Genomic DNA, 27,938 nt, shown 5'->3' with positions numbered 1-27,938 from the left:
TAATTTTTAAATTAGTATATGATTTTTCGATATCTGGTTGGGGAAGGGGAAAATTGAAATAAACTTTATCGATTTACTTCGATAGAATTTATAGGGACCATTGAGTAGTTGCGAAATTAATATAGGGTACGTGATAGTCCGATATCAGGTCGGAGTGGAGCGAAGGTGGGGAGAGGGTTCCCTTTTGTCCGTTTTTTTTTCTTAAATTGAAAGTAGAGGGTTGTCCGTAAATGGGAACTCGGTACAAAATTTTATGATTTTTGCACAGGCTTCTGCCAGACTTCTTTTTAGTCTTCTTTTTAGTAAAGAGAGGGTTCCCTTTTGTCCGTTTTTTTTTTCTTGAGTTGAAAGTAGAGGGTTGTCCGTAAATGGGAACTCGGTACATAATTTTATGATTTTTGTGCAGGCTTCTGCCAGACCTCTTTTTAGTAAAGAACTTAAATTTACATGAAATTGGCAGCCAACGTAGAGGGTGCATCATTTTCCAACATTTTAGCAAATGTTAATGTGGTAAAATTTTTTACTACTTTTGCTTTTTCCGATTTATTGGATGGGAAACAGTAATTCTTTGTATGTTATTATAATATAGTGCTTATGTTGAGGAGAAGGATACCTTTCCTTGACAAACCCCACTTAAAATTCACAAGAAATATAGAAGATTGTCCAACTACTTGAATACAGAACATTATTAAACAAATTTGGAGGAAAGGGTACACCCTCTCCCGCCGTATTTGTACCTATAAACGAAAAATCAAGTAGTCCGATTTGTTTAAAAGAATTGAAATCTTTTCGAATTTGTTTTCAGCACGAAGGATATAGTTGACTAAGTTAATGCAAAATGTTCCTCCAAATACGCTTCGGAAGGCGCAGCGAAGCGGGCCGGGTTACGCTAGTATAGAAATAAAATTTTGACAAAATTTTCTATAGGAATAAAATTTTGACAAAATTTTCTATAGAAATAACATTTTGACAAAATTTTCTATAGAAATAAAATTTTGACAAAATGTTCTTTATAGAAATACAATTTTGACAAAATTTTCTATAGAAATAAAATTTTGGGAAAATTTTCTTTATAGAAATAAAATTTTGGGAAAATTTTCTTTATAGAAATAAAATTTTGACAAAATTTTCTTTATAGAAATAAAATTTTGACAACATTTTCTATATAGAAATAAAATTTTGATAAAATTTTCTATAGGAATAAAATTTTGACAAAATTTTCTATAGAAATAAATTTTTGACAAAATTTTCTATAGAAATAAAATTTTGACAAAATTTTCTATAGAAATAAAATTTTGACAAAATTTTCTATAGAAATAAAATTTTGACAAAATTTACTATAGAAATAAAATTTTGACTAAATTTTCTATAGAAATAAAATTTTGACAAAATTTGCTATGGAAATAAAATTTTGACAAAATTTTCTATAGCAATAAAACTTTGACAAAATTTTCTTTATAGAAATAAAATTTTGACAAAATTTCCTATAGAAATAAAATTTTGATAAAATTTTCTATAGAAATAAATTTTTGGCAAAATTTTCTATAGAAATAAAATTTTGACAACATTTTCTATAGAAATAAAATTTGGACAACATTTTCTATATTAATAACATTTTGACAAAATTTTCTATAGAAATAAAAATTTGACAAATTTTTTCTATAGAAATAAAATTTTGACAGATTTTTTTTTATAGAAATAAAATTTTGACAAAAATTTCCAAAAGAAAAAATTTTGACAACATTTTCTATAGAAATAAAATTTTGATAAAACTTTTTGAAGAAATAAAATTTTGACAAAACTTTTTGAAGAAATAAATTTTTGCGTGAATGTAATGGTTCGCATTATTTTAGTACGCGATCGATAACTTCTCATCTAGAAAGTGTTCGTGTGGAAGCGTAATATAGAAACACATGCTGTTTTATATGAATATGGCTTTTACAAAATCGAGATTTTTTCCGCATGAACTTATCTGTTTTGCCAAATTTGTATAAGACTATTAGCAAATAAATTTGTTAAAGACTTTCTCAAAATATTAAAATATTTTGTCAAAACTATTGTACCATAAATGTGATATCGACTCAAAAATGTCTAAACAAAAGGTACTAAATCAATCGCGGGGGTACTACGGTACTGATTATTGAAAAAAAAAAAATACTATAGTACTAAATTTTCCATCCCTGCTGGAAATCAGTGGATTGATCAAGTTCATAGATAATTGGATTAAAAAGAAGTATCTCAATCCGTTTGACTTTTGCCCCTTGGGGAAGAGTAAGGTTGAGAGTAAAGTACTAAAAGTGTTGACCATCTCAAGACATTGTTAGTCAAAATACTACAGAGCTACTTTTGTGAAGCGTGTGAAGACTTTGTCCGCCGTTTGAAAGCCATACCATGATACGACAGGTGGTGAACTTCTGTCTTATGAATGAGTGCTGACCTATTCTGTGTTAGGCCCATTCACAAGAGTCCTCCATCTTATAGCCGAGTCGGAACGGCGTTTCATATGAAACCACTTAGAAATCTGTATACATTTAGAAATCTGTATACACAAGCACTTCTGAGAGGGGTAAATCACCGTTGCGAAACTCTTTGCGATTGGACCCACTACCTTCAGTATGCATGGCGGGCATGTTTTGATGTTATATCCAATATGTTTGATTTTGAACTATAAAATAAAATTAATAACGTACCCAAAAAAAAAAAAAAATATAAAATGCAATTACTGTTATTGGGATGCTAATCGCCCTGTTACTCTAAAAAAAATTTTTTCTTGCAATTATACTTTATAGCCTTTATCTACACACAATGGATATTAGCATTAATTAAAAATTAATGGATCATAGGGATGTCAATCAATTCAAGGTTGCAATACTCATTTCGCCTTAGAAATATTTTCTAAAATCAATTGTCATAATTTTTAACTCAATTTGCCCCAAACATTCTCATCATAAACTTAAATTAAAATCACATCTTTCTCAATGGATATGCAATGAGAAGTGTCAAGAGACATTGTGACGACACCTACAACAGCATATGCTACACACACACACAATACTCAGCCAAATGAAAATATTTCTATTCACATCTCAAAGGCCATTTCAAATCGTATGCAGGTTTGTTGTTATTGTTGTGTTCGAGTCAAAATGAAGATTTCTGATTTAAGTCTAACGTTCTCCCTCTTGCTCTCTCTCTCGGTCTCTCTGTCACTGACTGACTCTTCGTTTAGATAGATATATGTGTGGTTGTTGTTATTATTGTGTTGTCGTTGTATTTTTATATACATATATTTTCCTGAGTTAATTAAGCAATTTAAGATTCATTTAATTGAGAGAGAAAGCATTTTACTTTAAAAGCTAAACAATTACACATAGATTTGCTTATAAGTTCCCGCAATAACAATGGATACAGGGTGTTTCACATACACCCCATTTTTATACATGGGAATACCAGTGACAGCGTAAAAACATTGCTAACAATACAATGTTTTTTGATCTTATCTGGAATTTATCTATCACCAGCAAATTTTAATTATTCCTAATAATTGAGGGATATGTATCTTTTGGAAAATTTAAGATCGTTATCATTGTCATTGTTTATGGCCGCATTGAATACTTAGTTTATAACTTCCGTTTTGTTTTTCTTTTGTTTAAAATTTGTTGTTGTTGTTTTCTTAAAGGCAAAAAAAAAAAACAATTATTATTAGCAAATGTTACTATTTTGGTTTTGCATCTGCTTTTGAAAATAGCTGTGTGTATTTTGTTTATATTTTTCTGTTGCTTTATTCTCTAAATCAATTAAAAATTTTTGCAAATTTTTTTTAATTGTTTAAAAGTAGCGCCGCCACCGCTTTATAATAGATAATTTACATTTGTTATTGTACGCTATTGTTTTGTTTTTCGTCAGTCATCGTCTTTATCCATTAGCAAGGTTTTGTTAGATGGCGGCATTTGTTTTAATTTGCCGAGTGCTTCGATAAACTGTTTGTCCAACTTATTTTTGTTTTACCGCCAAAAAGTATGGCCACACGCAAACGTAATTGAATCCAGAGGGGTATAGGCATATACATAGTGATTTAGGGGCTATTTTTTCTTCTTCTAAGAAACAATGTCAGGTATTGATTTTATTTTGAATAGGAATGAAAACCTTTTAATGTGTATTATTGAAGAACAGAAAAGTGTCACAGAATAAATCTGGTTTAGGTACTAATTCTATGAAAATATATTTGACATTCCCTTTGATCATTAAAGTGTTATATACACTTGCAATTTTAGGTTCTTCCAAAAAGTCGATTTTTAAATTTAAAAATTTCCACTTTTTTATTTTTTTTGTTAAATTAACTTTTTGAAAAATTATTTTTGCAAATTTAGAAAATTTTCATTTTTTTTTAATTTTTGCTCTTAAAAACAGAAATCGACTTTTTTGGCTTTTTAAAATTTAGAACCATAAACTTTTTGAAAAAGTCCACTTTTGCAAATTTAGAAAATTTTCAACTTTTTTAATATTTGCTCTTAAAAACGGAAATCGACTTTTTGGCTTTTTAAAGTTTAGAACCGTCGACTTTTCGACATTTAAATATTGTGGAAATTTTTTACTTTTTATTAATAAAACGAATTTTGATTTTTCAAAAAGTCGATTTTTAAATTTAAAATTTTCCACTTTTTGATTTTTATTTTTTTTTGTTAATTTATAACCATTAACTTTTTGAAAAAAAATTCTATTTTGCAAATTTAGAAAATTTTAATTTTTTTTTTAATTTTTGCTCTTAAAAACGGAAATCTACTTTTTGGCTTTTTATAAAATTTAGAACCATTAACTTTGTGAAAGAGTCCACTTTTGCACATTTATAAAATTTTCAACTTTTTTAATTTTTGCTCTTAAAAACGGAAATCGACTTTTGTGGCTTTTTAAAATGTAGAAAATTTAAAAAAGGGAATTTTGTACTTTTTATTAATAAAACGACTTTTGATTTCATCACTTGCAGCATTTATAAGTTTTATGTATAACAAAATCCTCATAAAGTTTGCATTTAAATTCAAATTGGACATACCGAACATGAAAGTTCGGTTAGTTCGATTTGACTTCATTTTACTCAAATTAGTCAAAAATTGGAGAAAAATAGTTGAAAATTATAATTTTGAATTTTATTTCAAATATGGACAACCACCGTCGCACTGTGGTTCCCAATCGCTTTTTTTTTGGAAATAATTCTGTAACTTTGGAACGGATAAAGATATCAACAAAATTTTCTGCATTTTGCTCAAAGTTTGCAATTTTGTGGGTCCCTAGTGGGTCCACGGGCTGACCTATAGGCTTTGAAAGTAGGTCACCTGGGGCGGTATGAAATATTGTTTTAGATGTCAAATTCGCAATTATGGATCAATTTCGATGACGATCTTATAAACCCCTACTGCGGGTGCGAATATCTTCGCCAGATATGGGCCTCACAATTTATTTATGTTTTTTTTTCAAAATTTTGACAAAGTGGTGTCAGTATTTTGAACCTAGAAGTTCTGTTTTTGAGTGGATCCGTAATTTCTCCAACTGCACTCCCTACAAAATTCTACGAATTTAAGAAGAAAAAAAATGTGCACCTATGTGCTTTAGATTAAAACTCGTAAAGTCCACAAATTAGAAGTTCAAAAAAATACCGAATTTTTACAATTTTTTTTATACCCTATACGCCACACTGTGGAACAGGGTATTATAAGTTAGTGCATATGCTTGCAACACCCAGAAGGAGACGAGATCGACGGGTCCCTGAGTCGATATAACCATGTCCGTCTGTCCGTCCGTCTGTCTGTGAACAAATTTTTGTGATCAAAGTCTAGGTCACAATTTAAGTCCAATCGCCTTCAAATTTGGCACATGTTCCTAATTTGGGTCTGAATAGAACCCTATTGATTTTGGAAGAAATCGGATCAGATTTAGATATAGCTCCCATATATATCTTTCGCCCGATATGCACTAATATGGACCCAGCAGCCAGAATTTTATACCGATTTGCTTGAAATTTTGTACAAACATAACACTTAGTCGTATAGTCAAAATTTGATTGAAATCGGTTCAGATTTAGATATAGCTCCCATATATATCTTTATGGATATGGACTTATATGGCCCTAGAAGCCAAAGTTTTGGCCCAATTTGGTTGAAATTTTGCACTAGGAGTACAATTAGTAGTATAGTCAAGTGTGCAAAATTTGATTGAAATCGCTTCAGATTTAGATATAACTCCCATATATATCTTTCGCCCGATATGGACTAATATGGTCCTAAAAGCCAGAGTTTTGGCCCAATTTGGTTGAAATTTTGCACAGGGAGTAGATTTAGCATTGTAGCTATGCGTGCCAAATTTGGTTGAAATCGAATCAGATTTAGATATAGCTCTCATATATATCTTTCGCCCGATATGGACTAATATGGTCCTTGAAGCCAGAGTTTTGGCCCAATTTGTTTGAAATTTTCCACTAGGAGTACAATTAGTAGTGCAGTTAAGTGTACAAAATTTGATTGAAATCGGTTCAGATTTAGATATAGCTCCCATATATATCTTATGGACTTATATGGTTCTAATAGCCAGAGTTTTGGCCCAATTTGGTTGAAATTTTGCACAGGGAGTAGATTAAGCATTGTAGCTATGCGTGCCAAATTTGGTTGAAATCGGTTCAGATTTAGATATAGCTCCCATATATATGTTTTTTCTGATTTCGATAAAAATGGTCAAAATACCAACATTTTCCTTGTAAAATCGCCACTGTTTAGTCGAAAAGTTGTAAAAATTACACTAATTTTCCTAAACTTCTAATACATATATATCGAGCGATAAATCATAAATAAACTTTTGCGAAGTTTCCTTAAAATTGCTTCAGATTTAAATGTTTCCCACATTTTGTTACTAACATTGTGTTCCACCCTAGTGCATTAGCCGACTTAAAATTTGAGTCTATAGATTTTGTAGAAGTCTATCAAATTCTGTCCAGATCGAGTGATATTTAAATGTATGTATTTGGGACAAACCTTTATATATAGCCCCCAACACATTTGACGGATGTGATATGGTATCGAAAATTTGGATCTAAAAAGTGGTGCAGGGTATAATATAGTCGGCCCCGCCCGACTTTAGACTTTCCTTACTTGTGTTTTTTTTTTTTTGGAAAACACCGTTCAGACTCGGCTATAAGAATTAGGGCTCTTGTGAATGGGCATAACACAGAATAGGGCAGCAATTATTCATAAGACAGAAGTTCACAACCTGTGGTATCACTTCCTTTTTATTTTATGGTTTCTCCCAATTTTTTTACTTGTTTCTTATGGAACACCAACTAAGAATACGTTTTAAGCTTTTAGCGGCATTTTGGTCAAGTAGTATATGGGGAGTTCTTCTCCCCACAAAATCGGCAATTTTCAAAAAGAAAAAAATTTGTTTTCAAAAATTCTCATTTGGCAAAGCTCCAATAGTTAAGGCGATCTCTTTTTCAAAATAGGTTCATAACTAACTGAAAAAACGTTTCAACATCCTATTAGTAAACAGCTGAGAAATATGCAAATTACAAAAAATTAAAGTATTTTTAACATATGTCCCCACATTGGGGATTTTGGGGATTTTTAACACGGATTTTGGGAATGGTGTATTCAGCAATATTTCAAAATTTCAAGTAAATCGGAATTCGGATCACATTTTATGAAGTGATTCAAATTCAGTGCAACGGCTATTGGAATTGTGGACATCCGTCCTATGACAAACCCATCTTAAATTCATCGCTTCTGCGGCAATTTTGCACCACTTTCGGATCCAAAAAGAATATTACATTTTTGGCTACGCTTTTTTTTTGGTCGGTTGTTCCACTGAGTGGTTTAGGGTATAAAAATAAAATCATATATGTTAGCTGTATACACTAGAGGTCTGCATCGAATAACTTTTCACTACATGTATGCAATTCGCTGTCGAATATAGTACATACACTGTCTTTCTCTCAGAGCGCAAGTAGTGAAGTGAAGAGAATACTTGCTTGTCAAATACCACCAAGTACTTATCCGAAACAATATGTGTTCCGAAAAAAAGGAACAATACAAATGTAAGTACTTGAGAAAAAGTACAACATGGATTCTCTTTACTTCACGTGGTACCACAAGTATTTCTCAGTTATGTGCGAAGCAAAACTTTCCATTATTATTAATCATAGATATGTATGTATGTCACATATTTCATATATTTATGTATGTCACACACTTATCTTAGCGTTTGCCGTTCTTTATAATAAACCAAAACATATATTATGGAGATTAACGGTTTTTTTGTATTTCTGAAACTGCACTTGGTACATGGAGTACTCTATGAAGTTTTGTTCTCGCAACATACTCGACGTGATCACTCTGAGTACACTTCAATAAGAGAGAAAGAGGAATATGTGTTTGTTGGTAGTGAAGACATCAGAGTAGCAACAAGAAGTTACTCGTGGCTTTTGGTGTTCATCAAAATGTGTACCAATAGTTTTGCGACTCTTTCAAATAGATGTACTCATGTAGCGAGTACACGTGTACTCTGCATTTACAACTGGAATTGTGCAGACCTCTAGTATACACTTTGTTTGTCTCAAAACTGATCTACTGGTCGTATGAGCTATATTCGAAATATATCATAATAATCATACGCCATATGGTACGTAACTTTTCGACTTGACATTAGCATAGATTTATGGCGATTTCGATTGCAATAAAAGGTGTAACATTTATGGCGATTTCGATTGCAATAAAAGGTGTAACATTCTTCAAATTGAATGCAAAATATAAAGGACATAATCACAACATAGCTTTTGAGTCCTGTATCCCTCGCAATATTATTAATTAATTATAAGTTTGGAATGATACTCTCATTTCGGCGAAAATACAATTAGGGGAAAAGTAGTGTAACACCAAGGCAACATATTTTCTGCGAATCGAAATCGTCCTTAGGTTCTTCAAGGTATTGTCTTTCCCGCAAAATTTACGCCAATGTTTTTTATACCCTCCACCATAGGATGGATATTAACTTTGTCATTCCGTTTGGAACACATCGAAACAATGCTCTAAGACCCCATGAAGTACATATATATTTTGGGTCGTGGTGAAATTCTGAGTCGATCTAAGCATGGCCGTCCGTCCGTCTGGTTTGCGGAGCCAATTGGAGGAGCAAAATTCATCCGATCCGGTTGAAATTTGGTACGTGGTGTTAGTATATGGTCTCTAACAACCACGCAAAAATTGATCCATATCGGTCCATAATTATATATAGCTCCTATATAAACCGATCCCCAGATTTCACCTCCGGAGCCTGTTGGAGGAACAAATTTCATCCGATCCGGTTGAAATTTGGTACGTGGTGTTCGTATATGGTTCTAACAACCATGCAAAAATTGGTCTATATCGGTCCATAATTATATATAGCTCCCTTATAAACCGATCCCTAGATTTGAACTCCGGAGCCTCTTGGAGCACACAAAAACAATTTTTTCTGATTCAATCACCAAATTAATAGATCCAATTAATTTTTTAATTGAAATGTCTTCAATCACGAAAATGATAGTATCAATCACAGTTTTAATTGGACATAGAAGAAATTCTTGATTAAAAAATTAATTGATTTTTTCAGCAAATTTCAATTAATTTTTTAATTGATTCAATTAAAAATTTAATTGATGTTGATTGCAAAACTCAATTAATTTATTAATTAAAAAAGGTAACTATTTTTAATTACTTTCTGAATTGGCTTAGAGTTTTTATTTGAATTAACAAATGATTGTTTGAAATACATTTTTAATTAAAAATTTAAAAAAAAATCAGCACTTTTTTTAACCCTTTCACTACCGATGTCCGCTTTGAATGATATTCGAAAAAGACACCAAATTCTATTTTTCCACTTAGTTTTGATTTATTTCTCGATGTTATTTTAAAGGCTTTAATCTAAATAACCTATAAATATTTTCAATATTGGTGAGGTCCAAAATACATTTTTGTAAACTTCTTTAGAAATAAACGAAAAATACGAAAATTTGAGACAATTTTTCTACTGTATGTTTCTAGTAAATGGACATTCATACGAAAACTATAGCTGACACTTTTTCGGGTTCTTTTTTGTATTTTTGCTCACACTTTGAAGGACATTATAGGCCAAATAGCGCTTATTTTCGTAAGGCCACTTGGTCACAATTCAAGAATCAAATTTTCAAAACAAGCTCATATAGCTCTTGAAGTAGGTTTTCAAAATGGCAATTTTTGTTCTACATACTGGTAGTACAAGTAAAAACAGAAGAAAAATTAAAGTTTTAACATTAGGTATATTTCGGTAGTGAAAGGGTTAACAGAATTAGTCTTCCGAATTTGATTAAAAAGTTAATTGTATCAATTAATTTTTAAATTAAAAATTTAAAAATTTTCAATCATTGACTTAATTAACTTAATGTTTCTATCATGATTAAAAAGTTAATTGTATCAATTAATTTATTAATTGAAAAAATTTTCAACTTCAATTAACTTTTTAATTGGAAATATTTTGGTGATATTTTTTTCTGTGAGGGACAAATTTAATCCGATCCGGTTGAAATTTGGTACGTGGTGTTAGTATATGGTTTCAAAAACCATGAAAAAATTGGTCCATATCGGTCTATAGTTATATATAGCCGATCGCCAATCACACAAAAATTGGTCCATATTGCAATAGTCTTTTATTTCTATAGAAAATTTTGTCAAAATTTTATTTCTATAGAAAATGTTGTCAAAATTTTATTCCCATAGAAAATGTTGTCAAAATTTTATTTCTATAGAAAATTTTGTCAAAATTTTATTTCCATAGAAAATTTTGTCAAAATTTCATTTCTATAGAAAATTTTGTCAAAATGTTATTTCTATAGAAAATTTTGTCAAAATTTTATTTCTATAGAAAATTTTGTCAAAATTTTATTTCTATAGAAAATTTTGTCAAAATTTTATTTCTATAGAAAATTTTGTCAAAATTTTATTTCTGTAGAAAATTTTGTCAAAATTTTATTTCTATAGAAAATTTTGTCAAAATTTTATTTCTATAGAAAATTTTGTCAAAATTTTATTTCTATAGAAAATTTTGTCAAGATTTTATTTCTATAGAAAATTTTGTCAAAATTTTATTTCTATAGAAAATTTTGTCAAAATTTTATTTCTATAGAAAATTTTGTCAAAATTTTATCAAAATTTTATTTCTATAGAAAATTTTGTCAAAATTTTATTTCTATAGAAAATTTTGTCAAAATTTTATTTCTATAGAAAATTTTGTCAAAATTTTATTTCTATAGAAAATTTTGTCAAAATTTTATTTCTATAGAAAATTTTGTCAAAATTTTATCAAAATTTTATTTCTATAGAAAATTTTGTCAAAATTTTATTTCTATAGAAAATTTTGTCAAAATTTTATTTCTATAGAAAATTTTGTCAAAATTTTATTTCTATAGAAAATTTTGTCAAAATTTTATTTCTATAAAAAATTTGTCAAAATTTTATTTCTATAGAAAATTTTGTCAAACTGAGTTAGATACGTTTTCTATAGAAAATTTTATTTCTATAGAAAATTTGGTCAAAATTTTATTTCTATAGAAAATTTTGTCAAAATTTTATTTCTATACACAATTTGGTCATAATTTTATTTCTATAGAAAATTTTGTCCAAATTTTATTTCTATAGAAAATTTTGTCAAACTAATTAATTCCGAGTTAAAGGTGCGGCTTCTTTAAAATAAATACGTTTTTTGTAGCAACCTATCTGACTTGAAATCTAGGATCAATAAAATTAAAATTAGCATACAGATCTCATTTATGAATTTGTCATTTTCTTTTTATGATATATTAATGTAGCAGCTCTTCACGTACAAACAAATGCCAGTTTAAAAATCAAAATTATAACAGATACTTCAAAGTCAAAAATGGTTTCTTAATTCCAAAAAAAAAAAATAAATAAATAAATAAACGAAAGACACAAAATCCTCAAAAAAAATCTAATTTGAAGCGTTTTTATCTTAAATCTAAAGATTCAACATTTCAGTTAATTTAAGGACGATTTTTTTTAAATCGAAAATATGATCCTTTACTTTAGGGAAAATTTTCTTTAGTTCAAAGACATGTGACTTTAACGGAGGGATGCAAATTTATAAAATGTTATTTAAATCTAAAGATTCAACATTTCAGTAAATTTAAGGACGATTTTTTTAGATCGAAAATGTGATCCTTTACTTTAAGGAAAATTTTCTTTATTTAAAAGACAAATTTATAAAATTTTATTTGAAGCGCTTTTATATTAAATCTAAAGATTCAACATTTCAGTTAATTTAAGGACGATTTCTTTAAATTCAAAATGTTATCCTTTACTTTAAGGAAAATTTTCCTTAGTTCAGAGGCATGTGACATTAACGGAGGTATGCAAATTTATAAAATTTTTATCCCAAATTTAATGAAAAAAATGTTTGAAGCAAAGATTAATAAATTTTATTTCAATTCTTCAATTTTTTATTACAATTCATTATTTTAAAGAATTTTTTTCTTAATATTTTGTAAATTTCGAATCCTAAAATTAATAATCTTTAATATAACGTAAATATATTTTTCAGTGTACATGTTGTTGCTTTGTACAATATCGACTCATTGCAAATTCCCTTAATTATTTATACAAATTCGAAGATTATCCCCAAGATGTTATCTTTATACTGTCAACGACAAATATATTGTCTTTAGTGTATAGAGGCAAGATATCGCCTGTGGTTAGAAACACAAGCAAATCATTCGTATAATCTTCGAATGATATTCCATTAATTGAATTTTCAATGGATTAATTGTACAATTAATTGTACATGTTGACGATATCTGTATGACATCGAAAATTCAATAATTAACGCCAACCACCAACAAATCAGTACATGACAAGCATGTGATAATTGTACAATTCAATCTTAAAACAATTATTAAATAATTAAAATGTCTTGATTAACAGTTGGCAAAAAACAAAAACAAAATAGCGGAAATATCATAGCGTGCATCATAAGATCAGAAATGATGATAACACTAAACGACAATGGAACACCGCATTAGGGGCACATTAGACATTATTTTCGGCGACATATTAAATGATTTTTATTTAGTTATTTGAACGTGTGAGTAAATATGCAATTCATGCTATTTTTAATTCATTCTATTTTTATATAATTTTAAATAGAGACATAGTTAATTATTGATAGTTTTTACTAAGCCTTTGTTTTTTTTTTTTGATCTTTAATAAAATAAATCAAAATTATAAATTTTTCCCCATTTCTTTTTCTCTCTCTCGTTCGTTGGAAGATTTTCTTTCCGTCCCAAAATTATAAATGTTTCCCCATTATTTTTCTCTCTCTCGTTCGTTGGAAGATTTTCTTTCCGTCCCTATTATTATTATTATTTTCACTTACTTGGATCATTTTATTCTAAAATCTACTCTGTATGCTGGCAATTGTTGTCTAATTTTATTTTTTACTAAATTGCTTTGGGTGTGATGTTCTTAATCCATCTATCCCATTACGATGTGATTGCTCTTCAATCCCCTGTTGTATTATTATTTATTATATCTTGTGCGAATACGCCTCCCTCCCTCCTCCACTTAAGAAGCTTTTGATAGTCATATGTACTAGGTAGTAGATTTGTATAAAAACTTTTTTCAAATAGAAAAAATATATACATTTACATTTATTTGTCACTTTTGTAGGTGAATTTCAATGTAGTTAATCCATCAAAATTGATTCCTCTTAGGCATGAGTGGAAATGTCTGCATCGTTAAGAAACTCTCTCTAAGCATTTCGTAACGTGTATGGGTATGTGTATGTATAGGTGTATATTAAACGGTGGAAAATGTTTATGTACATTAATATGGTGTATCATTGTTTCTCACCACACGTATATACTTTTTTGCAGAGAGAAAAAAACAACAATAAACATAACTGATCACATTATATTCAGAGAAGGGTGTAAAATGGTTTCGTGGTATAAAATTTTATTTCGATAGAAAATTTTGTCAAAATTTTATTTCTATATAGTATATTTTGTTAAAATTTTATTTCTATAGAAAATTTTGTCAAAATTTTATTTCTATATAATATATTTTGTTAAAATTTTATTTCTATAGAAAATTTTGTCAAAATTTTATTTATATAGAAAAATTTGCGAAAATTTTAATTCTATAGAAAAATTAGCGAAAATTTAATTCTATAGAAAATTTTGTCAAAATTTTATTTCTCTAGAGAATTTTGTCAACATTTTTTTTCTGTACAAAAATTTGTCACATTTTATTTCTATAGAAAATTTTGTCAAAATTTTATTTCTATAGAAAATTTTGTCAAAATTTTATTTCTGTAGAAAATTTTGACAAAATTTTATTTCTATAGAAAAGTTTGTAACATTTTTTTCGATACAAAATTTTGTTAAAATTTTATTTCTATAGCAAATTGTGGCAACATTTTTCTTCGATAGAAAATGTTGTTAAACATTTATTTCTATAGAAAATTTTGTCAAAATTTTATTTCTATATAGTATATTTTGTTAAAATTTTATTTCTATAGAAAATTTTGTCAAAATTTTATTTCTATAGAAAATTTTGTCAAAATTTTAATTCTATAGAAAAATTAGCGAAAATTTAAATTCTATAGAAAAATTAGCGAAAATTAAATTCTATAGAGAATTTTGTCAAAATTTTATTTCTATAGAAAATTTTGTCAAAATTTTATTTCTGTACAAAATTTTGTCACATTTTATTTCTATAGAAAATTTTTCCAAAATTTTATTTCTATAGAAAATTTTATTTCTATAGAAAATTTTGTCAAAATTTTATTTCTATAAAAAATTTTATTTCTATAGAAAATTTTGTCAAAATTTTATTTCTATAGAAAATTTTGTCAAAATTTTATTTCTATAGAAAATTTTGTCAAAATTTTATTTCTATAGAAAATTTTCTCAAAATTTTATTTCTATAGAAAATTTTGACACGATTTTATTTCTATACAAAAATTTGTCAATATTTTTTTCGATAAAAAAATTTGTTAAAATTTTATTTTTATAGAAAATTGTGGCAACATTTTTTTTTGTAGAAAATTTCTTCAAAATTTTATTTCTACAGAAAATTTTGTCAAAATTTTATTTCTATAGAAAATTTTGACAAAATTTTATTTCTACAGAAAAGTTTGTAACATTTTTTTTCGATACAAAATTTTGTTAAAATTTTATTTCTATAGAAAATTGTGGCAACATTTTTCTTCGATAGAAAATTTTGCCAAATTTTTATTTTGTCAAAATTTTATTTCTATAGAAAAATTTGCAAAAATTTTAATTCTATAGAAAAATTAGCGAAAATTTAATTCTATAGAAAATTTCGCCAAAATTTGATTTCTATAGAATATTTTGCCAAAATTTTATTTCTTTAGAAAATTTTGTCAAAATTTTATTTCTATAGAAAATTTTATAACATTTTTTTTCGATAGAAAATTTTGTCAAAATTTTATTTCTATATAGTATATTTTGTTAAAATTTTTTTTCTATATAAAATTTTATTTCTATAGAAAATTTTGTCAAAATTTTATTTCTATAGAAAATTTTGTAAACTTTTTTTTTTGATACAAAATTTTGTTAAAATTTTATTTCTATAGAAAATTTTTGTCGACATTTTTCTTCGATAGAAAATTTTGTTAACATTTTATTTCTATAGAAAATTTTGTCAACATTTTTTTTTGATAGAAAATTTTGTCAACATTTTATTTTTATAGAAAATTTTGTCAACATTTTTTTTCGATAAAAAATTTTGTCAAAATTTTATTTCTATAGAAAATTTTCTCAAAATTTTATTTCTATAGAAAATTTTGTCAAAATTTTATTTCTATAGAAAAATTTGCAAACATTTTAATTCTATAGAAAAATTAGCGAAAAAATTAATTTTATAGAAAATTTTGTCAAAATTTTATTTCTATAGAAAATTTTGCCAAAATTTTATTTCTGTACAAAATTTTGTCACATTTTATTTCTATAGAAAATTTTATCAAATTTTTTTTTTCGATACAAAATTTTGTCAAAATTTTATTTCTATAAAAAATTTGCGAACATTTAATTCTATAGAAAAATTAGCGAAAAATTAATTCTATAGAAAATTTTCTCAAAATTTTATTTCTATAGAAAATTTTGACAAAATTTTATTTCTATACAAAATTTTGTCAATATTTTTTTCGATAAAAAATTTTGTTTTTATAGAAAATTTTGTCAACATTTTTTTTCGATAGAAAATTTTTTCAAAATTTTATTTCTATAGAAAACTTTGTTAAAATTTTATTTCTATAGAAAATTTTGTCAAAATTTTATTTCTATAAAAAATTTTGTCAAAATTTTTTTTCTATAGAAAATTTTGTCAAAATTTTATTTTTATAGAAAATTTTGTCAAAATTTTATTTCTATAGAAAATGTTGTCAAAATTTTATTTCTGTACAAAATTTTGTCACATTTTATTTCTATAGAAAATTTTGCCAAAATTTTATTTCTATAGAAAATGTTGTCAACATTTTCTTTTTCGATACAAAATTTTGTCAAAATTGTATTTCTATAGAAAATTTTCTCAAAATTTTATTTCTATAGAAAATTTTGTCAACATTTTTTTTCGTTAGAAAATTTTGTAAAAATTTTATTTCTATAGAAAATTTTGTGAACATTTTTTTCGATAGAAAATTTTGTCAAAAATTTATTTCTATAGAATATTATGTTAAAATTTCATTTCAATAGATAATTTTGTCAATATTTTATTTCTATAGAAAATTTTGTCAAAATTTGATTTCTATAGAAAATTTTGTCAAGATTTTATTTCTATAGAAAATTTTGTTAAAATTTTATTTCAATAGAAAATTTTGTCAAAATATATTTCTATAGAAAATTTTATCTAAATTTTATTTCTATAGAAATATTTTGCCAAAACTTTATTTCTATTTACGAAGTACCTCTTAGTTGGGGAGGAATATTTTGCAAAAATTACCAAAACATCAAGAATTCTACCAAACAATAAAAAATTTACCATTTTTGGTAGAAGTCCATCAATAGTGGTACCCGTGGTTAGTGAGCGAGCATCCTAGCTTGGAAAAGAACCATATAAAAAGTGCACAGACAAGAGCGATATGATCAATCAATTTGTTTCGTTGCACACAAAAAATAATTTTTAAAATCAATGACGAAATTATTTGATCTAATTAATGTTTAATTGAGATATCTTATATAACAGATATAATAGTATCAGTCACCTAAGTCAATTAAAAAATTAATTGAACCATTTAAAAAATAATAATAATTCATTTTTGTGATTGATTTTAATTACAAAAAAATTGTTGAATCAATTACATTTTTGATTGAATATTTTTAAAAACTCAATCAAAAATTTTAATTGGAAATATTTTGCTGAAAAAAGTTTCTAAATTTTAAAGACCCATGGAGAACCATATATTTCACATATTGAAAGGTTTCACTTGAAGTGGAAATGCTATATAATTTAAGGCCCACAGACTAGTAGTATTCCCTTTCTTATAGTGGAGTATATCGAAATGGAACGATAAAATCGGTGATACTTCTCATATTCTTTTTCACTTCCGTAGGTAATACAAAAACCAAGTAAATCCAAGGTAATCTTCAAAATGCATTTTATAAGACATCTGCAGACCAAAATTCCTATTTTATAGACTTTATGAATCATAAGTAGAATTGCAGAAAATTTTAATTGCAGAAAAATTAAAAAAAATCAATTTAATTGTATTTTTCTTCATGGAATTATTATCTTTTGAGAATGGTTTCTTGGCTTCAATAACATTTCAGGGTACGTTAGTGAAATGAACTAAAAATGGAGTACAAATTATACACAAATTTAGCGTAAAGATTTACTAAATTCGTGTCTCCCACAAAATAGTTCGAAATTCGAAACAACAATAATTCTGTCCAATAAATTTTCTTGAATATGTGGAGAAATGTTTACTTATTTTTGTTTAGTTTAAATTTACTTAAATTAACCAAAATTTCCACTCAAAAAAACAATGAACGCACCACTGTTTTTTGAGTGTAGTCGAAAAAATTGTGTCCATTCTTTGTAAAATAACCAAAATGAAGACATATGAAGATTTAATTCTATTTAATCATTCCATTGACCCGTATCAAATGTCACTGATTCTACTTTGATTTCAAATCTCTTTATTGTTCCCTATCCATTTCTGTACAAAGTGAGCTGATCAGATTGCAACAAATTTGCACAATTCTCTTTTCATTTTTTTCTGTAGATACTATACATTTTTCTCTCGTTTAATTATGGTATGACAAAATAAAAATAATTTCACGTATAAACAAATGAAAATGGCACATTTGTCTGGCGGGGGATTTGTTTTTTGTTTTATATTTTCTATTTAGATGGAATGAGGCGGCTATGAGCAAACCTCGGTGTACTAAAGTTACAAAAATATTTTCTCTATGAAATTAGACAACAACAATGAATGTAAATAAACAAAAAATGTTTTTCCCAAATAAAATAGGGATAAGAAATAAGTATGCCTCAGTCCGGTAGGCCGACTTAATTACGCTTAACTTCGCTAAAAAGTTCTTTTCTCATACCATCCACGATAAAGTAGGTTTACCAAAAATCTACAAAATTTAAAAAAAAAAAATAATTTGAAGGTTTGCGTCAATTTTTTGTCGAAATGTTATTTCTATAGAAAATTTTGTCAACATTTTATTGCTATAAAAAATTTTGTCAACATTTTATATCTATAGAAAATTTTGCAAAAATTTTATTTCTATAGAAAATTTTGTCAAAAATTTATTTCTGTAGAAAATTTTGTCAACATTTTATTTCTATAGGAAATTTTGTCAAAATTTTATTTCTATAGAAAATTTTGTCAAAATTTTAATTCTATAGAAAATTTTGTCAACATTTTATTTCTATAGAAAATTTTGTCAAAATTTTATTTTTATAGAAATTTTTATCAAAATTTGATTTCTAAAGAAAATTTTGTCAAAATTTTATATCTATAAAAAATTTTGTCAAAATTTTATTTCTATAGAAAATTTTGTCAAAATTTTATTTCTATAGAAAATTTTGTCAAAATTTTATTTCTATAGAAAATTTTGTCATAATGTTATTTCTATAGAAAATTTTGTCAAAATTTTATTTCTATAGAAAATTTTGTCAAAATTTTATTTCTATAGAAAATTTTGTATACATTTTATTTCTATAGAAAATTTTGTCAAATTTTTATTTCTATAGAAAATTTTATCAAAATCTTATTTTTGTAGAAAATTTTGTTAAAATTTTATTTCTATAGAAAATTTTGTTAAAATTTTATTTCTATAGAAAATGTTGTCAAAATTTTATTTGTATAGAAAATTTTGTCAAATTTTTATTTGTATAGGAAATTTTGTCAAAATATTATTTCTATAGAAAATTTTGTGAAAATTTTATTTCTGTAGAAAATTTTGCCAAAATTATATTTCTATAGAAAATTTTGTCAACATTTTATTTCTATAGAAAATTTTGTCAACATTTTATTTCTATAGAAAATTTTGTCAAAATTGTATTTCTATAGAAAATTTTATTAAAAATTTACTTTTAAAGAAATTTTTGTTTCTGTAGAAAATTTTGTCAAACATTTATTTCTACAGAAAATTTTGTCAAAATTTCATTTCTATAGAATATTTTGTCAACATTTATTGCTATAGAAAATTTAGTCAACATTTTATTTCTATAAAAAATGTAGTCAAAATTTTATTTCTATAGAAAATTTTGTCAAAATTTTATTTGTATAGAAAATTTTGTCAAAATTTTATTTCTGTAGAAAATTTTGTCAACATTTTATTTCTATAGGAAATTTTTTCAAAATTTTACTTCTATAGAAAATTTTATTAAAAATTTAATTTCTAAAGAAATTTTTGTCAAAATTTTATTTCTATAGAAAATTTCCGAAAAAATTTCTATAGAAAATTTTGTCAAAATTTTATTGCTATGGAAATTTTTGCCAAATCTTTATTTCTCTACAAATTTTTTCCAATATTTTATTTCTATGGAAATTTTTTCAATTTTTTTTTTTCTAGAGAAAATTTCGCCAAAATTTTATTTCTATAGAAAATTTTATCAAAATTTTATTTCTGTAGAAAATTTTGTTAAAATTTTATTTCCATAGAAAATTTTGTCAAAATTTTATTTCTATAGAAAATTTTGTAAAGATTTTATTTCTATAGAAAATTTTGTCAAAATTTTATTTCATAGAAAATTTTGTCAAAATTTTATTTCTATAGAAAATTTTGTCAAAATTTTAATTCTATAGAAAATTTTGTCAAAATGTTATTTCTATAGAAAATTTTGTCAAAATTTTATTTCTATAGAAAATTTTTTCAAAATGTTATTTCTATAGAAAATTTTATCAAAATTTTATTTCTGTAGAAAATTTTGTTAAAATTTTATTTCCATAGAAAATGTTGTCAAAATTTTATTTCTATAGAAAATTTTGTCTACATTTTGTTTCTATAGAAAATTTTGTCAAATTTTTATTTCTATAGAAAATTTTGTCAAAATTTCATTTCTATAGAAAATTTTTGTCAAAATTTTATTTCTATAGAAAATTTTGTCAAAATTTTATTTCTATAGAAAATTTTGTCAAAATTTTACTTTTATAGAAAATTTTGTCAAAATTTTATTTCTGTAGAAAATTTTGTCAAAATTTTATTTCTATAGAAAATTTTATCAAAATTTTATTTTTATAGAAAATGTTGTCAAAATTTTATTTCTATAGAAAATTTTGTCAAAATTTTGTTTCTATAGACAAAATTTTCTTTCATGTGAAGACACCCAGTTTCAAATCGAATCGCTTAACTATGAGGACCAAATAATAAAAATACTAATATACAAGTTTTTTTTAACACTTATTTCGTAGAAGATTTTGTCAACATCTTAAAAATTCTTAAAGCTCTTACATTATATCCCAATAGGGGAGTACATAATAAATTTTAAGAAATAAACAATGCATTTTTTTATTTTATCACACCTATAAGTACTTGCTATTTGCTGTATCGTACTTAGTAGTATAGGTTTTGTTTTTTAAATAACCCTTGTGGTATGCAATAAAAAATATGGATATTAGCAAATTATTCAAATGAATTTTTAATGTGTAGGTACCATTTGTGTTGCTTAGACCCCAGTAATCTTCCATTTTCCTGTGCGTATGTGGCTGATGAATGGGCTGGCGTTTTTGGTTTGATTTTGTTTGTTTGGGGGGGTTTAAAAATTTTTTTGTTTAATCGATTTTCATTTAAATTGTTTTTGTTTTTTGTAATTTCAAAAGTATAACAAAACGAAAATGAATAAAAATGGAGAAAACCCCCAAAAAACCCCAAAGCTCGATAGAGGTTTGTTTATTTTATTTTGTATTTATTTTTTAACAATTGATTTCTGTTTGTTTTTTTTATAACTTGCTGTTGATTTGTTTCTTTTTTGTTGTTGTTACTATTATTTTTTTTCTTTTATGCACAGGTTTGTTATTGTAATTATTTTGTTTCTATGTTTTTTTTTTGTTACTAAATTTTTGTTCAAATTTACGGAAGATCGTAAGCGCGATCGTAGTTACGTTAGTTGATATTTTGAACACCGCTCGTCATAAACTGTGCTCAGCATCGACAAATACTCATCACACATACGATGATTGGGGGCGACAACGCACACACGACCCATACACTCTCACGACAATGCGAGTTAAAAGGCTATTCTTCTTCTTCTTCTCCTCTGCCGTTTTATTCTTTACAAAATAGAGCAGGCTTTGTGGAATCACTACACAGTGGCCAATACACTAAGCCAGTGACAGCAGAAATGATGGCAGAGCTTTGGCATCATCATTGCTTTGTGGGTGTGTGAGAGAGTAATAGCATACTAAACAAAAACAAAAGCTATGACGACAATCAAGACAACGAGGAGTAGACGTATAGTCGTATACCTTAAATTATAGCTCTTTTGGGGGATTAGGCGATACATGGACTAGATTACTATGGATGATTCGGTTGGGTTTTCACGAATAAACGAATAATCTTCGAAGATGTTACGGCAACGACGACAACGACTTGGAAGGCGGTTTAGAATAAAGAAGCTCTCAGTTTCCGGTGTTTAGGGGAAATTTAATTACTATGTGTTTTCGGTTTTCTTTTTTGCAAGCGAGGTTCGGTCACACAGAGTCACACAGGGGGTCTCAATTATTTTGTAGTCATTTGTTTATCCTGATCATAGGTCGGTTTAATATCAAACGTATACGAATTGATTTCTTTGGCGGTTCTTATTATTATTATTATTATGGTTACTTTTAATTAGCCTTGCAACGAGAGAGAGAGACAGACAGAGATAGACCAGATCACTATGAGTATTCCTTGCGTCAACGCATTAGTATCATGGATTTACTTAAGTCGTTACGTATTCACTTTAGGAGGAAGCGCGTTCGCAATTCACGATTTTTCGGTTTTGATGGTGTTCAATTACCGCTGTGTCTTTATGAACTAAATTCTCCTAAGCTTCAAACTTTGAAGCTCACACAGCGATAGTGGCAATTTCGTGGCAGTTGACAAAAATGAAAATTGTAAAGCAACGAATTTACACTCGGTCATTTAGTTAGGAGACTACTACTACTACTACATGGATGGCCTCAGTAAGGGGAGGAGTGTTGGTGTGTGTGTGTGTATGTCAATAGTGATACTCACTCAAGTGACCAGTGCCAGTACCATATGATCACGTTCAATTGTCACTGTGTAGGTAAAACAATTTAAATGTGATGATGATTTCAAAAGATCACTGTTCATTTTCCAATTCTATACATTTTGATGATTTTATTTTTTTTTTTGGTCTCAAATATATCAACACAATGAATTGTAAAAATTCAATAAAAATATTGTTCTTATTTTCATTCTGTGTGTGTTGTCATTAATGCGGGTCAACCACTACTTAAGGCGGCTTTGTTTGTAAGATTATGAAATTTGAAATAATTAAGCACTTATCTATAGGAAGGCTGCTTTATATTATCACATATGGAATTTGGAAAAAAAAATATTTGTAATAAAGAAGAAGAAGAGTTTACTAAGAATTTATGGTTTTTGAGACAAATCTAAAACTTGGGAAACAAAGTTAATGGAATTTATTGCTGAAAGGTCAGTTAAGGTTAATCGGTTAACCAATTAACCGAAGAAGAACATTACTGGTTATTCGGTTAAACAGATTCCGTTACAAACCCGAAAACCGGATAGTGAATAAATTGAGATTTTCGCTTAATAAGAATAATTTGAATTGCGGTATTTAAATGAAATTTATGCAACTTTGTCAAAAAGAAACCCACCCGAAGCCTAAAGAGGCAAAATATTCCTCTATAACTAAGAGGTACTTCTATTTTCTATATAAATACAATTTTGACAAAATTTTCTATATAAATACAATTTTGATAAAATTTTCTATATAAATAAAATTTTGACAAAATTTTCTATAGAAATAGAATTTTGACAAAAAATTTTTATAGAAATAAAATTATGACAAAATTTTCGACAGAAATAAATATTTGATAAAATCTTCTATAGAAATAAAATGATGACAAAATAATCTATAAAAATAAAATTTTCATAAAATTTTCCATAGAAATAAAATTTTGACAAAATTTTCTATAGAAATAAAATTTTGTTAAAATTTCCAATAGAAATAAAATTTTGACAAAATTTTCTATAGGAATAAAATTTTGACAAAATTTTATGTAGAAATAAAATATTGACAAAATTTTCTATAGAAATAAAATTTTAACAAAATTTTCTATAGAAATAAAAAATTTTGACAACATTTTCCATAGAAATAAAATTTTGACAAAATTTTCTATAGAAATAAAATTTTGACAAAATTTTCTATAGAAATAAAATTTTGTTAAAATTTTCAATAGAAATAAAATTTTGACAAAATTTTCTATAGAAATAAAATTTTGACAAAATTTTATGTAGAAATAAAATATTGACAAAATTTTCTATAGAAATAAAATTTTAACAAAATTTTCTATAGAAATAAAGTTTTGACAAAATTTTCTATAGGAACAAAATTTTGACAAAATTTTCTATAGAAATAAAATTTTGACAAAAATTTCGATTGAAATAAAATTTTGACAAAAATTTCTATAGAAATAAAATTTTGATAAAAATTTCTATAGAAATAAAATTATGACAAAATTTTCGACAGAAATAAATTTTTGATAAAATCTTCTATAGAAATAAAATTTTGACAAAATTTCCTATAAAAATAAAATCTTGACAAAAATTTCTATAGAAATAAAATTTTTACAAAAATTTCTATAGAAATAAAATTTTGACAAAAATTTCTATAGAAATAAAATTTCGACAAAATCTTCTATAGAAATAAAATGGTGACAAAATTTTCGACAGAAATAATTTTTTGATAAAATCTTCTATATAAATAAAATGTTGACAAACTTTTCTATAGAAATACAATTTTGACAAAATTTTCTATATAAATAAAATTTTGACAAAATTTTCTATAGAAATAAAATGTTGACAAAATATTCTATAGAAATAAAAATTTGACAAAATTTTCTGTAGGAATAAAATATTGACAAAACTCTCTATAGAAATAAAATTTTGATAAAATTTTCTATAGAAATACAATTTTGACAAAATTTTCGATAGAAAAAAATTTTGACAAAATTTTCTATAGAAATAAAATATTGACAAAATTTTCTATAGAAATAAAATTTTGACAAAATTTTCTATACAAATAAAATTTTGCTAAAATTTTCTATAGAAATAAAATGTTGACAAAATTTTATATAGAAATAAAATTTTGACAAAATTTTCTATAGAAATAAAATTTTGACAAAATTTTCTATAGAAATAAATTTTTGACAAAATGTTATGTAGAAATAAAATATTGACAAAATTTTCTATAGAAATAAAATTTTAACAAAATTTTCTATAGAAATAAAATGTTGACAAAATTTTATATAGAACTAAAATTTTGACAAAATTTTCTATAGAAATAAAATTATGACAAAATTTTCGACAGAAAAAAATGTTTGATAAAATCTTCTATAGAAATAAAATTTTGACAAAATCTGCTATAAAAATAAAATTTTGATAAAATTTTCCATAGAAATAAAATTTTGACAAAATTTTCTATAGGAACAAAATTGTGACAAAAATTTTTATAGAAATAAAATTTTGACAAAATTTTCTATAGAAATAAAATTTTGACAAAATTTTCGACATAAATAAATTTTTATAAAATTTTACATTGAAATAAAATTGTGACAAAATCTTCTATAAAAATAAAATTTTTATAAAATTTTCCATAGAAATAAAATTTTGACAAAAATTTCTATACAAATAAAATTTTGCTAAAATTTTCTATAGAAATAAAATGTTGACAAAATTTTATATAGAAATAAAATTTTGACAAAATTTTCTATACAAATAAAATTTTGCTAAAATTTTCTATAGAAATAAAATGTTGACAAAATTTTATATAGAAATAAAATTTTGACAAAATTTTCTGTAGAAATAAAATTTTGACAAAATTTTCTATAGAAATAAAATTTTGACAAAATTTTCTATAGAAATAAATTTTTGACAAAATGTTATGTAGAAATAAAATATTGACAAAATTTTCTATAGAAATAAAATTTTAACAAAATTTTCTATAGAAATAAAATGTTGACAAAATTTTATATAGAACTAAAATTTTGACAAAAATTTCTATAGAAATAAAATTTTGACAAAATTTTCTATATAAATGAAATTCTGACAAAATTTTCTATAGAAATAAAATTTTGCTAAAATTTTATATAGAAATAAAATTTTGACAAAATTTTATATAGAAATAAAATTTTGACAAAATTTTATATAGAAATAAAATTTTGACAAAATTTTATATAGAAATGAAATGTTGCCTAATTTTCTATAGAAATAAAATTTAGACAAAGTTTTCTATAGAAATAAAATATTGACAAAATTTTCTATAGAAATAAAATTTTGACAAAGTTTTCTATATAAATAAAATTTTGAAAAATTTTTCTATAGAAATAAAATTTTAACAAAATTTTCTATAGAAATAAAATTTTAACAAAATTTTCTATATAACTAAAATTTTGACAAAATTTTCTATAGGAATAAAATTTTGACAAAAATTTCTATAGAAATAAAATTTTGACAAAATTTTCTATAGAAATAAAATTTTGACAAAATTTTCTATAGAAATAAAATTTTGACAAAATTTTCTATAGAAATAAAATGTTGACAAAATTTTCTATAGAAATAAAATTTTGACAAAATTTTCTAAAGGAATAAACTTTTGACAAAACTTTCTATAGAAATAAAATTTTAACAAAATTTTCTACAGAAATAAAATTTTGACAAAAATTTCCATAGAAATAAACTTTTGACAAAATTTTCGACAGAAATACATTTTTGATAAAATCTTCTATATAAATAAAATTTTGACAAAATTTTCTATAGAAATAAAATTTTGACAAAATTTTCTATAGAAATACAATTTTGACAATTTTTTTTATAGAAACAAAATTCTGACAAAATTTTCTATAGAAATAAAATTTTGACAAAATTTTCTATAGAAATAAAATTTTGTTAAAATGTTCTATATAAATAAAATTTTGACAAAATTTTCTGTAGAAATAAAATTTTTACAAAATTTTGAGAAAATTTTCTATAGAAATAAAATTTTGACAAAAATTTCTATAGAAATAAAATTTTGACAAAAATTTCTATAGAAATAAAATTTTGACAACATTTTCTATAGAAATAAAATTTTGACAAAATTTTCTATAGAAATAAAATGTTGACAAAATTTTCTATAGAAATAAAATTTTGACAAAATTTTCTAAAGGTATAAACTTTTGACAAAACTTTCTATAGAAATAAAATTTTAACAAAATTTTCTACAGAAATAAAATTTTGACAAAAATTTCCATAGAAATAAAATTTTGACAAAATTTTCGACAGAAATAAATTTTTGATAAAATCTTCTATATAAATAAAATTTTGACAAAATTTTCTATAGAAATAAAATTTTGACAAAATTTTCTATAGAAATACAATTTTGACAATTGTTTTATAGAAACAAAATTCTGACAAAATTTTCTATAGAAATAAAATTTTGACAAAATTTTCTATAGAAATAAAATTTTGTTCAAATGTTCTATATAAATAAAATTTTGACAAAATTTTCTGTAGAAATAAAATTTTTACAAAATTTTGATAAATTTTCTATAGAAAAAAAATTTTGACAAAACTTTATGTAGAAATATAATATTGACAAATTTTTCTATAGAAATAAAATTTTAACAATATTTTCTATAGAAATCAAGTTTTGACAAAATTGTCTGTAGTAATAAAATTTTGACAAAATTTTCTGTAGAAATAAAATTTTGCTAAAATTTTCTGTGGTAATAAAATTTTGACAAAATTTTCTGTGGAAATAAAATTTTGCTAAAATTTTCTACAGAAATAATATGTTGCTAAAAAATTACTATAGAAATAAAATTTTAACAAAATTTTCTATAGAAATAAAATTTTGACAAAATATTTTTTTGTTTGTTTGGTAGGTGTTTGGGAAAATTTTCTTCAAATTTTGGAAAGAAGTACTAGTCCATCTATTGATAGCCTCGACATCCTTCTGATTACCACTCAGGTTTACCTTTGATGATTTCTAAAAAATGACACTTGCAATAAAAGGTGGGAAACTTATTTAAAAAAAGGGGCACAAAGGGTGGCACACTTTGTTATATAAAAAATAACGTCTTAAATGACGGAATTAAGAAGTCACGTTTTTTTTTTTAATTAAATCAAATAAACTCAACATTTAACATTTATCTCTATTTTATCGAAACCC

The 27,938-nt window shown here is 24.9% G+C and overlaps 1 protein-coding gene across 2 annotated transcripts in view; it reads right to left on the bottom strand.

Annotated features, from left to right (window-relative positions):
* LOC142228611 (sodium/potassium/calcium exchanger 4-like) overlaps nucleotides 1–22,555 on the bottom strand; it is a 42,682-nt gene extending 20,127 nt beyond the window's left edge. For both annotated transcript variants that reach the window (XM_075299094.1, XM_075299095.1), the window contains exon 1: nucleotides 21,192–22,555. In XM_075299094.1, coding sequence (XP_075155209.1) covers nucleotides 21,192–21,225 — 34 coding nt within the window. In that variant the 5' untranslated portion in view covers nucleotides 21,226–22,555. The remainder of the gene's footprint in view (nucleotides 1–21,191) is intronic.
* Between the last annotated feature and the right edge of the window lie 5,383 nt (nucleotides 22,556–27,938).

Source organism: Haematobia irritans, chromosome 3 (assembly GCF_050003625.1).
Source record: "Haematobia irritans isolate KBUSLIRL chromosome 3, ASM5000362v1, whole genome shotgun sequence".
NCBI classification, from domain to species: domain Eukaryota; kingdom Metazoa; phylum Arthropoda; class Insecta; order Diptera; family Muscidae; genus Haematobia; species Haematobia irritans.
Note: the sequence above shows the minus strand (reverse complement) of the source record. Positions and strands in the feature narration are given on the sequence as shown.